This window comes from Stegostoma tigrinum, chromosome 15 (genome assembly GCF_030684315.1).
Source record: "Stegostoma tigrinum isolate sSteTig4 chromosome 15, sSteTig4.hap1, whole genome shotgun sequence".
NCBI classification, from domain to species: Eukaryota; Metazoa; Chordata; class Chondrichthyes; order Orectolobiformes; family Stegostomatidae; genus Stegostoma; species Stegostoma tigrinum.
Genome location: NC_081368.1, coordinates 29,178,284 through 29,193,965, shown reverse-complemented (window position 1 = coordinate 29,193,965; position 15,682 = coordinate 29,178,284). Strand labels below are relative to the sequence as shown.

Below are 15,682 nucleotides of genomic sequence, written 5' to 3'. Positions count from 1 at the left end.
TTGCTGAACAATCTAGTTTAAATATAAATCACTAAATGCAGTTTATCTTTTTGAAATATTTGCTCCGAAATTGCCAGGTAACTGAGCAAATGTATATGCTGCAATAACGGTAATTGAATTACTGAGTGAGGCTTTTTGGTACAATAAAACAGGTAACTTAGATTTAAAATAAAACTTTCAAATGTGAAGCTAGACCCTAACTTTCACGAGCTGAGTAAAATTAGTGCACAAATCATATTTCTTTAGCAAGTAGGAGGTTGAGAATGTACATTTTATATTCCAGGGGCAGTGAACCCACATTTTTAAAAAAAAAATGAAATTTTTTAACTTGACGTATGCCAAGGATTAAACGTGAAACCTGTTCTCATAATTCATTAAGCCTCCTCTTGGTAAAAGAGAAGTAGATTGTCGAAAGGGCAAATGTCTTGTTTTTTCTTGTCATGTTTTGTCTCAGAATTTGTTTCAACCTTTGTCGTGTCATATATGATGAGTCGTGTCCGTTTTATGACCAGGAAGCTACAATTTCACTTTAATGGAGTTTTCAGTCAGTTTGACCTATGATTTTTATATCACATGAAATTTTTTTGATCATGGCAATGTTTTTCTGAGGTTTAGCCTCAGCATAACTATAAAAGCAAGCAGTCACTGTGATCCAGAGAAAACTGAAAACCTGATGTTCAGGAATTCCCTTTAAATAGTCCCTTTTGTAACTTCAGCTGTCCTAAAGCATGCACAGCCATGAAAGTAATTTTGAAGTGTAGGCAATGGTGGTGTTTACGGAATTGTATCTTCTTACCTAAGCGTAAGCCTCATAAGAGCAAGAATTGTTGATGCTTGAATTGGTATATGCGCTGAATGAGCAGCTTTCTGTTTATTTTATGTCTGGAATCCCCGCTGGTGTCATGGGTAACCAAACTGGTACGAGGTCATTCAAACCAGATAGGCTTTTTTTTGCTGGTTATTGTTGAATTAGCTAATCTCAGCCTTTCAGCAGTTGAAGTGCAAGGAGAAAGTTGAGTCAGGCTTGGTGTGCTAGATGTGTTGAGATCACGTTTGACCATAAGGTTTTCTGGTATGACCTAATCTCAAATGCAAAGAATGGTCATTTAGATGATTACTGGAGGTCTGCTGCAATTTATTAGATCTGTATTCTTGTATATTAGTCGTTTTAGAAGAAGAAAGGGAAGAAAATCAGGAGGAAACGATCTGGAAATATTTAACACTAGGTGGCACTTTTATTCCATGCAAAGATGTAATATGTTATTTTAAATGTTTATTACTCAGGGAGTGACGGAAAGTTTGTCCATAAAATCATATTTTGCGAAAAAAGTTGCAATTTAAAGTACATTCAGTACTTTTCAAATCCCTGTGACTTTTTAATATTTGATCCTCAATCAAATGGTTTCTTTAGTTTTTTTTATTTTGTTGGCTCCCCCTGAGCAATTATTTCTGAGTGATATTTTACTTTGGGCAATTAATGTAAGAATAGTGCACTTTGCTTTCCAACAGCCTAGTTGCTTACAATATTTTTAATCTGTCTATTTGCACAGTCACCAAACCTGAGCTAGCCATCTTGGAGGATTTCAAGTTAGCTGTTTGCTAAACCATGTCTTGACACATTTAAAGGATTATAAATTGAGAGCAAATACAGCAAATTAGACGTGTATTCTTGCATTTGAATTTCCAATATACAAAAAGTCAGTGCATTTTAGGTTTTTATTGATTTGAAGAATATCATGTGTGTTTTGTAACCTTTGGCAAATGGAACTATATAATCTTTCAGAGATGAGTCCTGGTTAAGAGTTGGTCAAATTTTGAAGACTTGACTGAGATGTGTGACCCAAGTCAAATCAATTCGGGGTGCCAAATTCTCAGCAATATATGTTGATGTGAATGCAGACAGTAATACGGCGGCTGCTTCACTATGCCTCTGGGAATTCTAGAAAAGTTGAAAGCTGTGCCATTCTCATTCAAAAAGAGCCATGTTTGGGTATCAGATATGATTCCTTAAAGTGCTTTGAAAAGTTCCACATTATGTATATGAGGTTTCGACTCAACAATTAGTGCTTTTGTTTTAATTTATCACATGCCAATTGAATAATAGTTATTTTGTGACTCCATTGATAGTTGTCTGCCAAGATATATTTTTTTTGCTTGTTTAACACTTTGTGCGACTTGCAGCTATTCTGGCCAGTTGAAAAGTAGGAAACCATATATGGTTCCTGAAAATGAATTCCATCACAAAGATCCTCCAGCAAGGAGTGTAACGCCTGCAACAGTTCAGAATGGACCAGGCACGGTCACACAACCTCCTGCAGCAGCCACCAATGCAGCTAAAGCGGAAGAAGGCACAAATGAGGAGACCGGTATTTACAAATGCTTGACTCTTTATACCAATCAAAACTCAACCCACTAATCATCTTTGCTCGCGATTTCATCAGATTTGTAGTTCGGGAATTCAGGAAAAGTATTTCATGGGGCTAGTTGTGGAATTCTTCACCTGCATTGAATTTGCTGACCTCACCCAGAGCAACTTGTGATGCTTTTTTTTGTTGCATATATGCCTATAAATTATTAAGAGGAAAAATCAAGACAGGTTTTTGACCACTAACGGGCAGCACATTCCTACTGATATTGGACAAAGATTGGATAAATATCCGCAGTAAGGTCCACTGTGATTAACTACCCTTAGCAAAGTAGTTTTACAATGCTGAAAGCAGCTTATCAGAGCTGTATGGGACAGTTGATGACTGCAGCCAAATTCCATGATGCTTTCCAAAGAGAAATGGAGGGGAAAATAACAATAATTTATTTTTAATTTGAGCTAAGTTGTAAATTCTTTGTGTGAATCCTGCATACCTGATATGAAATTAAGCCATTTAAAGAATTTAAATCACAGATCAGTCATGAACCCACTGAATGGCTGAATAGGCTGATGAGGTGAATGGCCTTCTGCTCGTTTTGTTTCAGATCCAAGTTGATTTGCATACTGGTGATTCAAGCTTTTGGGGGCCTTTGAAGGAGATGAGATTTCCCAGAAATACTGAGAGATCGATTAACTTCCTGGCAGACTTTAGGCCCGGTATTTCAGACATGCTTAGCCGCCTCCATACCCATCTGAAGAAGCAGCTGCAGGCCACCCAGTCGCAGGGCCATGGCCCCCAGTCCACAGAGGTTGCCTAGCTGCTGAGGCTATTTTGTTTCTTTTCAAGACTTTATCTTCACGTATCGTATTTGGAAATAATATCTGTTTAACTGTAGATATGGACCACAAATTTGCAAAGCAAGGCCCACATCTTGAATGGAAATGAACTGAAAACTGTGTTTTTATTTTATTCTTTTAGCAGATAAATTAAAGGAGAAATCTCAGAGTGCCATTAAAGTTACTAACAAAGCTGCTAATGCAACACCCAAAGTCACAGCCAGCAATGGAAGTAATGCTGTAGCTAGGTAAGAATTTTGCTTTACACTGAAATTGCTGATATATTTTATTTAATCATAACTCATTATGTTGAAATCTCTAAGTACTCCTCCTGTTGCACATTATTTTTGAAGTGAGTTATCAGTTAGGACTGGATTGAAGAGAAACTTCCTGATTAAGAAGTTTAGAGTCATAGAGTCTTACACCGTGGAAACAGACATGTTGGTCCAAACAGCCCGTGCCAATCATGTTCCCAAACTAAACTAATTCCCACCTGCCTCCACTTGACCTGTATCCCTCCAAACCTTTCCTTTTCATGAACTCATCCAAATGTCTTTGAAATGTTGTGACTGTGCCTGCATCCGCCACTTTCTGTTTGTCAGTTCATTTTGCATACAAACCAATTAAAAAAAAGTTTCCCCTCACATCCTTTTTAAATCTTTGTCCTCTCACCTTAAAATATGCTCCGTAATTTTTAATTCGTCCATTCCAGGAAAAGACCCTTGTCATTCACCTTATCTATGCCTCCTCATGATTTGGAAATCTCAAAAAGTCAGTACTCAGCCTCCCTGTGAAAAAAGCCGAAGCCTATACAGTCCATTTTCATATCTCAACCCCTCCATTCTTAGCCACATGCTGGTAAATATTTTCTGAACCCTTTCCATTTTAATACTCTCTTTCCTATAATGGAGTGATGAGAATTGCACACATTTTGAGTATCTTTGGAATACACTAAACAGAGGGTTATGGATACTCTATATTCAAGCCTGTAATTTTAGATTTTTAATCCCCTGGGACCAATGGTTATGAGGACTCATTGGATATAGAGTTGAGGTAGAAGATCAACATAATCATACTTAAAGGCTATTGAAGCATGAAGTGTTTTCTGCTGTATTCCTGCTTCTGTTTTTTAGTTTTGTTATGGGGTTCCCTATTGGAATATGGTGTGCAGTTTTGGCCCCCCCTGCTATAAGAAGGATGTTGTAAAAACTTAAAAGGGTTCAGAGAATATTTACAAGGATGTTGGCAGGGTTGGAGAGTTTGATCTACAGGGAGAATCTGAATAGACTGAGGCTATTTTCCCTGGAACGTGGGAGGTTAAGGGGTGACGTTACAGAGGTCTATGAAATCATGAGGGATATGGATAGGCTAAATAGACAAGGTCTTTTCCCCAGGGTGGAGGAGTCCAAATCAAGAGGGCATAGGTTCAAGGTGCGAGGGGAAAGATTTAACAGGGACCTAAGGGGCAACTTTTTCACCCACGAGGGTAGTGCATGCCTGGAATGAACTGCCAGAAGTAGTAGTGGAGGCTGGTACAATTACAACATTTAAAGGGCATCTGGATGGTACATGAATGGGAAGGGTTTGGAGGTATCTGGGCCAAATGCTGGCAAATGGGACTAGATTTATTTAAGGTATCTGGTTGCCATGGATGAGTTGGACCGAAGATGCTATTTCCATGCTGTATATCTCTATGGCTGCAAGTGCAGTGATAACTGGGTAGCCATCTGTCAACCATTCTATTAGTGGCACCGATTTAATAATCATGTTTTGCAATACCAGTTAAATTTTTTTTAGTGTGTTCAGTTCACAAGGAAATAGTTAAACTTTGTTCTTAAATTAGTACTCTTGAATGTTTAATATCCACTCATATAAACGACCTGGATGAGGGCGTAGAAGGATGGGTTAGTAAATTTGCAGATGTCACTCAGGTCGGTGGAGTTGTGGATAGTGACGAAGGATGTTGTAGGTTACAGAGAGACATAGATAAGCTGCAGAGCTGGGCTGAGAGGTGGCAAATGGAGTTTAATGCGGACAAATGTGAGGTGATGCACTTTGGCAGGAGTAACCGGAAGGCAAAGTACTGGGCTAATGGTAAGATTCTTAGAAGTGTAGATGAGCAGAGAGATCTCGGTGTCCATGTACACAGATCCTTGAAAGTTACCACCCAGGTTGACAGGTCTGTTAAGAAGGCATACAGTGTTTTAGCTTTTATTAATAGAGGGATCGAGTTCCGGAACCAAGAGGTTATGCTGCAGCTGTACAAAACTCTGGTGCGGCCGCACTTGGAGTATTGCGTACAGTTCTGGTCACCGCATTATAAGAAGGATGTGGAAGCTTTGGAAAGGATGCAGAGGAGATTTACTAGGATGTTGCCAGGTATGGAGGGAAGGTGTTACGAGGAAAGGCTGAAGGACTTGAGGCTGTTTTCATTAGAGAGAAGGTGGTTGAGAGGTGACTTATTTGAGACATATAAAATAATCAGAGGGTTAGATAGGGTGGATAGGGAGAGCCTTTTTCCCAGGATGGTGACAGCGAGCACGAGGGGGCATAGCTTTAAATTGAGGGGTGAAAGAGAGAGGACAGCTGTCAGAGGTAGTTTCTTTACTCGGAGAGTAGTAAGGGAATGGAACGCTTTGCCTGCAACGGTAGTAGATTTGCCAACTTTAAGTACATTTAGGTCGTCATTGGACAAGCATATGAAGGTACATGGAATAGTGTAGGTTAGATGGGCTTCAGATTGGTATGGCAGGTTGGCACAACATCGAGGCCCGAAGGGCCTGGACTGTGCTGTTATGTTCTTTGTTATAGGATGCCATGCTCACATATTGCCCATTCCTAATTGCATCTTGCTCATTTGGCAGTTCTCTCCTTTCTGAATCACAAGGTTCAAGTCTCACTTAAAGGCTTGAGCACTGAAGTCAGAGCTAACGCTCAAATGCAAAAATAAGAGTGCACTTTTTGGAGGTTTTTTCTTTCAGCTGAGAATTTTAATGCACGCCTCACCTGCCTGTTTTGTTGAATGTAGGGCATCCTACGACTTAAAAGTGAACCAGGACAATTAATCACGATGCCTTGACCAATAGTTATTCCTCATTCAGCACCACACCAGATAGATAATCATTTTAATTACAATGCTGTTTTCTGGAGATTGCCGTATGCGTATTGACTGCCAAGTTTGCTGCATTACAACATGACTGAGCTTCATTAACTGTGCAGACTGCTTGTGAGAAGTGCTGTCTCAATGTGGATGTTCCTTCATATAAGGTGGTGGTGATTTGCCTTGCAGACTTTCTAGACTGCTTCTGGGACAGTTAAAAGTTGCTGTGGCTGTGGAGTTAACAAATAGAACAGACCTCGTAAGAAAGGATATTAATGAACCAGATGGGCCTTTGAAATTCAGTCATTTTGTGGACATGACTGATTATTAACTTCTAATTCTGTTTTTATTTTTGTTGACTTTACATCTCCAGCTGCTATGATATGATATGATTTGATCTCATGTGTCATGAGTGCACGATTTTGGAATATTGGTACCCTAATGTGACCACAATACTGACATATCTTCTTCGTGATTTCGATTAGCCTGCCTTCATTGGAGAAGCTTCCAACTATATTTGTAAGGACTTAAGTGATTTAATGGCCAAGTTTTTATCTAAATTTAGGTTACTACTATATAATTCAGTGAAATATGAGAATTTTACAAACCTAATCCAAGTATCAATTGACAATGCTGGATATAGGTCATAAAAATTGATACTGCCTGCTTACTTACAAATGATTTTTTTCATGACAGTAGGGAAATGAGAATGCTTTCATGACATTACAGATTAAAATAAATTGTTGCTGCATAAAAATGACAATTTTATTGTACTGCACTTTTTGTGAACAGTGATTCAGCAATCAGTTATTTTCACCAGACTGAAACCTGGATAGTAGGTATGTCACGAGGAGAAATTGGTTTGACTGAACCTATATTCACTGGAATTGAGAAGGAGACGGAATTTGATGAAACGTACAAAATTCTAACAAGGCTGAACAGACTGGATACAGACATGATATTGCCCAGTTTGGAACAGAGGAGTTATGGTCTCAAGATACATAGCAGACACTTTGGACTGAGACTAAAAGTTTCCTTCACGTAGGGTGGTAAACCTGTGGAACTTTCTACCACAAAGGCTGTAGAAGTGAGGTTAATGAATATATTTCTGAAAGAAACAAGCTAAAGGTGTCATGGGGAGAAAGCAGAAGTCTGGCGTTGAGGTAGAGGATCTACCTTGATCCTGTTGAATGTTCAGGTGGCCTAAGTGAAGTGAATGGCCTACTGCAATTTTCTATGTTTCGAGTTGAAAGTGAGTTTTGTTTCTTAATATTGAGTCATCTACTCCTGCATAGTGTATTAAACAGCATTTCGTGTGGGAACTATTTTGATGTACTTCACACTCTTTTCCAGCAACAAAGTAACAAAGGAGAAGGAAGAGAAAGAAAAAAGTGGCAAAGAAAGAGACAAGGAGAAGACCATTCCAGCTGTTCCTCCAGAGGCAAAAGCAACAGTAAAAGATGCAAAGGAGAAATTGAAAGAAGAGCGGGCAAACAAAGAGGAAAAAGTACGGGAGACCAAGGAGAAAACTCCAAAAGCTGATAAAGAGAAGGAGAAAGAGAAAATCAGGAAAGAAGAGAAGCCAGCAAAGGATGATAAATCCAGGTCGACATCCAGTTGTCCTGAAGCAAAGCTACACTCTGAAAAGGAGAAAGAAAAGGAACCATCCAAGGAGAGAGATGCACTAAAGGAAGCCAAATCCAAAGAAAGTCACACAGGCACGAAAGGAGAAAAAGTAGCTACTGCTGGGTCCTTGAAGTCCCCAGTTCCACGTTCTGAATCTTCAGAGTCTGAGAGGGGTAAGTTTCAGAGATTCTGCCTTCTACTTTACTTTTTTTAAAGTTGTTTAAGATTTTGAGCAAGTAATAGGATTTATGTAGTACTGATTCCAACAGCCAAGTATCTACAGTACTTGTTTTGTAACATGGCTTTTCTCATGACTTGCTGTGGGCTTTTGATTGTCATGCAAACAAGATTCAACGGATTTAACAGAAGTGAGTTACTTTCGTTTGAATTTTGCCAGTCTTTCTAAGAAACTTCTAATATGTCATTTTTGACATTATCGAAAATATAACAATATATTCATAGATAAACTCATGAAAACATAATATGTTTTACTGGAAGACTGCAATGAATTTGTTGAAATATGACAATGAAAATCCAGGGTGAGAATGGAGATAAGTCAGAAACTCTCTTCCATGAGATGGTGCAATCAGGCTCTATTCACCTGAACTAAGAAAAGAGAGTGCCTTCATATTGCAACTTTTACAACCTTGTCATGTCACAAAGCAATTCACAGACAAATAAATACTTTTAAAATGTGATTACTGTTCGATCATACACAAACATGACAACCTGTCTTTGCTAAAATAGAGGCAAACTCGTCAACCAGACCTAACAGAAAAATTACACCAGCTGGTGTAAACTCATTGAGCCCGGATATCTTTTTGTAATAATATTAGGAAAGGAATAAATGTTGGCCAGATGTGATTCAAAATCTTTGTGTTTGTTACGTGATGCTGCACAACCATCAATATTAGTAGTTAGGGTCTCATTTGTTTCAAGTCTCATTTGGAACCCATCTCTCGGATCTCCACCAAAACTACTAAGCAGCTTGAAATGCCCACCTCTTGGAGCAGGAATTGAATTTGTGATTTGATTGAATTGTAATTGTGTGGCAACAGAATCATAGCTGCCATCAAAGATAAAGCTAATTCCTAAACAAGGCTTAAAGAAAGAGAGTTGAATTTCCTCCTCAAATTGACGAGGTAGTTAGACAACAACGGGAGGGGGAGTTGCTGAGATGTCTGACTGTGATGCTTCACTTAGATGCTTCTGTTTATACCCTACTCCACTTCACAATATTGCACGATGACCTCTTTAGCCAGGAACATCCCTTCTTAAAAAAAAATTATAACCTATTTAAATTTAGCACATCTGTCTGAAGCTTGTTTCAGAGCGTGAAGTATCTGATTATTTAGTATTCAACTTGTCTAAGAATTCCAGCTGTCTGCATTTTTTTACGTTTGTCAGTATGATAGTTCTATCAGTGTCTATTTTGTTGTATAGTCACCTGTTGGTTAATAGTACTGTACTGATGCATTTCAGGGGCTTTAGTCTGTAATTGGTTTGTACTTTACGGTAAGGTAGCAAGCGCACTTTTTAAGTAGCACATATTTCTTCCAAGTCCATTTTTAACACTACCTATTCACAAGTTTCCAATATCATCCATTATTGCCACCAAGTGTACAAACTACTCATTAGACATTGGTAACAAATAAGGTCAAATGAACTATGGCTGAAACTTGTACCGCAGCACCATCTCACGGGTGTCACAGTTATTATGTTGCAAGTGGGTGATGCTCAATCTAATACGTAGTGAAGTAAAGTATGAGAACAAAGTGCAATCTCTTGAGGGACTTTTAAATCCTTCAATATTGCCCTCTTCTTGGTCTTGCTTGAAAGGTTCAGACTATTGAGTCATGTTTAATGTATTTCATAGTTGGACAAAACAAATTTTTACTTAATGACCATAAGACAGGATTAAAATATTGAGCCTGAACCAAATTTGATGAGGAGATAGCTGGAACTACAGATGTTGGAGAATCTGAGATAACAAGGTGTAGAGCTGGATGAACACAGCAGGCCAAGCAGCATCAGAGGAGCAGGAAGGCTGACTTGGGCCTAAAGGTCTAGGCTGTGTTCATCCAGCTCTACACGTTGTTATCCCATATTTGATGCGATTTGTTTTTCAGTTGTCTTCAGAATTTGTTTAAAAGTAAAATTAATTCAATCTTCAGGTAACTACTTGATAGTGAATTCCCTCATGAACTTTCACAATCTCTGAGGCATCTATAATTTTCCCAATTGTCTCATTCCTATTGTGATGTTCCATGACGTGTAGCAAACATTTGTTGGCTCTGTACCTTGTTTGTAAACAATTAGTATTGATGGCACTAACTATAATGTATTTAAAATATAGCTAACGAGAACCGTGTAAAGAGTAGTTTTAAAGTAACTTTTCTACATTCGCAATGTGCTGGAATCAGCAACGAGAATGTAGCAACTTAATAACTGTAATACTTCTTCTATTTCAGAACAAAAACGACGCAAGCTTGATTCCCACTCTTCACCATCACATTCCACTACTGTAAAGGTTAGTATAGCCTAAGGAAGGCACCGTCAATATTAGGCTGTCCTGTTTGGAATACCGGTTTTCTGGAAATAATCGCCATCCTTCAAGTGATACAAGGTGCACAATGGAGCCTCTGGAGGTTTCTTTTAAATAGAAAATGCATTCATTTTCTTTATTGGACTTTTTAATAAGCAAATTTTAAATAAAAGGCTTCAAGGACCTAGCGAAAATTGTAAATAGTAAGAGGAAAATGCAAGAATATTTTTCTCCGAAGTGCCTCAAAATTGTATTAAGTGGTCAGTTTTTGGAGAGCAATAATGCTACAAGCAAAATAGCTTCAAAGTGGAGTCGCAAACGAGGTGCCGGCACTGAGTGAGAAGAGTGTTTCAGCACTGAAGAATGTTGGCGTTGTTCAGAATGACCGGATACCTCTGGATGCATGAGGCCCGCTGATGAGCATACTACCAATTCGTACCTTCTAGGAAGGAAGTAATGGAGGGGATTCCATTAAAGTCTTAATATCTCCTTGGTGATCAGATCTCCTGTAGTTGTGTAAATTCTATCAGCCTGCAGCTGTTGTTAGTATCTTCCCTTCGTGGGTTTATTTTCCCTTGGGGGTGCCAGCCTTTTGAATCCTGCCTTAGGAAAAGCAGATATGGCAGCAAAGCCCGCCTTCCAGCCAAGAGGGCCGATGGTATTCTACGCAGCACGAAACCTGGGTGTATCCTAATAGAAGAATCAGGGCAGATGCTTCCTTGCTCCGTTTGCTGTATTTATTTTAATGTAGATGAACCCCCACGAATCCTTGAATTTGCAGTGGGTTGAAACTTCGAGCTGTAAGTTCCAATTCCTGGATGCAGTGCACTCGAGGGTGGTTAAAGAGCCCATTGTGGTTTGTTGAGCTGCACCTATTTACAAAATTAATATTTTTTGCATTGAAGTTAATTGTTCACTTAGTATACTTACATGGGAAACTGAGTTCCATAATGTAATCAAATTTAAAGACATAGTTTAACTTATTTGACATTGTGCACATTTGTTAATAGTAAAGATTTTACGTTAAATGTTATTGTAATGATGCATTTCAGGGGGTTTTATTCCATAATTGGTTTGTACTTTATTATAAATTATCAAGATAGTTAATATATGCACCACAGTCATGAACAACAGTGTCAGATGTAGATTTAAATGATATACCTAAGAGTTTGAGACGCCATTTCTCTCGTATCAAACTGTTTCCTGGTACACAGATTTTTAAATGCATTATTATCAAGCTTTCTGTCTTGCCCAGTAAGCATAACAGTTCCTAAAGCCTAGTTCCTAAAGGTGTAACTGCATGTCAGAAGCAAGACATTACACAGGTCGTCAACTTGCATCCCAAAGTCCTCTGGTGTCTGAGAAGCGCCGCAGCTCATCTGTCATCTCCATTCATTCCTACAGGATGGTCTCGGCGATCACAAGGAATCTTCAGCAAAGGTTTGACTTTTGAGCTTTATTTTGAGATATGAGCCTTATTTTAACCATGTTATTTTTATTGGTAAACTTTTGTGAGAAACATAGCATTTTTAATGATTTCATTCGTTGTAATTTTGCAAGTATTTTACTGCTCACCAGTTATGAATATTCAGTGGAATTATTTTTCCTAACAGTTGCTAAATGCTTCCATTCAAGATTTTTAATTTTCTGTTTCTTTTTGAAATATTATTTACTTCTGTTAAACTGAGCCAAAGTCTCCAAATGTTGGCAGCATGAGCTTTTTTAAAGCATTACACACAAAGCAGGAACATGTTTGTTCTTAGTTTAAATCAGATCAGAGAATCCCTATAGTGTGGAACCAGGCCGTTTGGCCCAACGAGTCCACACCCAACCCTGTAGAGAGCATTCCACCCAGACCCACCTTCTGCACCACCCCTGTAACTGCATTTCCCATGGCTAATGCACCTAACCAATACATCCCTGAACACTGTGGGGAATTTAGCATGGCCAATCCACCTAACTTGCCTGTAGTGGAAGGAAACCAGAATACCCAGCAGAATCCCACGCAAACTTTCGGAGAATATACAGACTCCACACAGACAGTTACTTGAAGTTGGAATTGAACTTTGATCCTTGATGCTGTGAGGCAGCAGTGTTAACAACTGAGCGACTGTGCTACTTCGAAATTCAGCTGCATGTGTACTCTGCTTCAGGTGAAGGGGATAAAAACGATTCGGGAATGTCTGCAAAAATGAGAATGTGACATGATTGGATCGGGCTTGATGTGGTGCCCTTTGCAGTAATTGCTGACCAGTGCAGTATGGTTAGATTCGCTTACGAGGAATAGCCAGTAGGTTGATTACTGGGGTGTCAGCAGAGGAGGTGAACATGTGTTTCTATCGGTGCCAGGCAGATTAGATGCTGTAACAAATCAGTCTCATCAAAACTGAAAAGGAGAAAACTCAGGATGTGCATGTAGTGGGGGCGAATAAGCAATGAAATCGGATTTCTGAAAATTCCCAGCAATTTGAATGGCTTGTTTTATAAATGGTATTAGTCTTGATTCAAAATTGAACTTTGATCTGTGCATAAAAGCAAAATACTGTGGGTGCTGAAAATCTGAAATAAGAAACAAGAACATAATGCTGGAAAAGTCAACAGGTTAGGCAATGTCTGTGAACAAAAATAAAGTTAATGTTTTAAATCAATGACCTTTCATCAGCACTTCCAAATCAAGCTCCGATGAAAATATTAACACTGTATCTCTGTGTAGATATTGCCTGACTTGGAGTTTTTCCAGAAAATTTGGCATTTGATCTTTGTGGATTTTTGCTATGATGATATTTGCAAGTAACTAAACGTAACCTGAAAAATCCTTAAATTGAAAAGAAAGATTGTACTTTGATATTGATTTTGATGCAGTTTTGCTGAACAATCTTAAAGGTAGCTCCTTTGCTCATATGTTTAAATTGTCAAAGTTTACAATTACTCTTGCAAAGTGCAAGATTGACTGGATAAATTTCGTTGAAAATTCTGCGAAATAGCACACTTCATATTTGTGTTATCTGTTTCTTATGATACATTACACTAGCTTGTTAGCTTGAATTGGCATTTAAAGCACACTGTAATAAATATTGAAAATACAACCCAATTTTCCAATGGCAAGTGTCTTTTAGAAAGTTGTTAAAACTGGGTTTCACCTGATCACTAAGTCAGTGAGGTGACATTCATTTTTATTTGAACAAAACAAAATTTTATTCACTATACTGCAGATATCTTGCGTATGCCCTTTTAGACTCCAAATTATAATGACCATTATTGTACACCTTCGTGAAACATTCATTTTCTGGGTTTGACAGTCAGGGCAAAGTTGTCACTCAAATTAATTTCTGACTTGCAAAGCTCAAAATAATTTATCTTCTATCATCCATCTACTTAAACCATCTAGATCGATAGAAAAACTTAATATCTTCAAGCAACCAATCTTTTTTAGCTGTTTGTGTGTAGTTTGACAGAAAATAATCACATAAATTACTTCTGCATATGTTACATATCTTGAACCATTTTAGTTGAGCTGGGGTGAGGCAGTGTCACAGTGATGTCTGTGAAGTAGTTATCAAAAGGGTGTTCTTGTTAGAGTGAAAGGTAAGGATGGTAAGATTAGGGACCAACGAATGAATGAAGGTATTGAAATTCTAGTCAAGAGTAAAGAAGAAACAAATATTAGATATGGACAACTGTGACCAAATTAATCCCATGAAGAGTATAAAGTGTGTGGAGGCATTCTTGAGAAGGAAATCAGGAAGGCAAAGAGGGGATATGAGATCTTTGGCAGGTAAGGATAATCCAAGAGATCCTACAAGTACATGAAGAACAAAAGAGCAAATAGAGGGAGAGTAGCGCCCCTTAAAGATCAACAAGATTGCCTTTGTGTTGAGCCTCAGGAGAGGGAGAGATATTAATTGAATATTTCACATCAGTTTTCACTTTGGAGAAAGAAGCAGAGGCTATGGAACTCGAGGGAAATAAATATTCACATTAGATAAAAGGAAGTGATGAAGATCTTAAGAAACATAGAGGTGGATACGTTTCTGAGACCTGATCAGGTATATCCCACGGTGTTGATGAAAGTTAGGGGGCATGCAATTTCCTTCTATGTTTGTTTCTGACTTGCAGTATCTGCAGTTCTTTTGATTTTTTGTTTCTTTATTAAGGATAACATCATATCAGCTTTTCTACTTGGTTGTTACACCTGCATTCAAAGCTTTTACAATTCGTGCAGTAAGATACCCAGATAATCTGCATCTCAGAGCTCTACAATCTCTCACCTTTTACAATTTTTTTTCATTCTTCTGCCAAACTGGACCAATTTCATATTTTCCCACAGTATGCTCCTTTTGCCACATCCTTGTCCACTCACATAATAGTGTCTCTTTTAGTCTTCCTCACAACTTGGTTTCCTACCCATCCTGGCCTTATCATCAACTTTCGCAACTATACCATTGGCCCGTTTATACAAATCATTTATAGAATTGGTTAACAGAAAAACGGAGACTCCAGCATTGAACCCTGAGGCACGCCATTTGTTAGATCTCGGCAATCTGAAACTCACCTGTTTAGGCCTGCTCTGTAACTGGCCAAGAAGAAACTATCGTCTGTTCAGCTACTCTGTTACCACCTGCACCGTGATTTTTTTTTGGTTCATTCAACACCGATTGGGCAAATGTGAGCCACCATTCTTTGTGGCTTCGTTTTGCACACAGTACGTTTTCCCAATAACTTTGTTCTTTTTTTAAAAGTGCTGTATTCGAACCAATTCAAACTAGCCTACTGAAGGATCAGTGAATAATTGCAATGTTGAGCATTATTTTGTTCAGAGTCTAATCCCTAAAGTTTAATGCATATTTAAATGCTGCACACGTCATTAGATTGTATGGACATTATCTTTTAAATAGCTGATCTGGCATATTCCAATGCTGGAATATTTTTCTTTATTTGACTTTGCACATTTTGTAGTTCAAGTTATAAATCTGCAAGTGGGAAGTTCTAATAATGTATGTGCTTTAGTGAATGAAGAACTAGCAAACTTAAGAAAGACTGATGTACTTTTTTTTTCCAGCTGAGATGTTTGAACATTTTTGGTGTTTTAGAAGGAGCATATGACAGTTTCCTCTGCTGCCTATTTTGCATGTTGCATGGTGCTTTTGCTTTGTCTGACTCTGACACTGATATAATCTGCTAAAACTTCATCACAACTCAGAGTTCCATT

General features: G+C 38.3%; 1 protein-coding gene across 3 annotated transcripts in view; it reads left to right on the top strand.

The window, feature by feature from the left end:
• thoc2 (THO complex 2) overlaps positions 1-15,682 on the top strand; it is a 134,022-nt gene that overhangs the window by 100,388 nt on the left and 17,952 nt on the right. The window contains exons 29-33 of one of the 3 annotated variants that reach the window (XR_007248886.2): positions 2,182-2,366; positions 3,345-3,450; positions 7,656-8,101; positions 10,400-11,273; positions 11,878-11,913. Coding sequence is in view for 2 of the 3 variants with exons in the window: in XM_048544101.2 (XP_048400058.1) it covers positions 2,182-2,366; positions 3,345-3,450; positions 7,656-8,101; positions 10,400-10,458; positions 11,878-11,913 (832 nt within the window). In the remaining variant the exon portion in view is untranslated. The remainder of the gene's footprint in view (positions 1-2,181; positions 2,367-3,344; positions 3,451-7,655; positions 8,102-10,399; positions 11,274-11,877; positions 11,914-15,682) is intronic. The other 2 variants (XM_048544102.2, XM_048544101.2) reach the window with 2 other exon arrangements.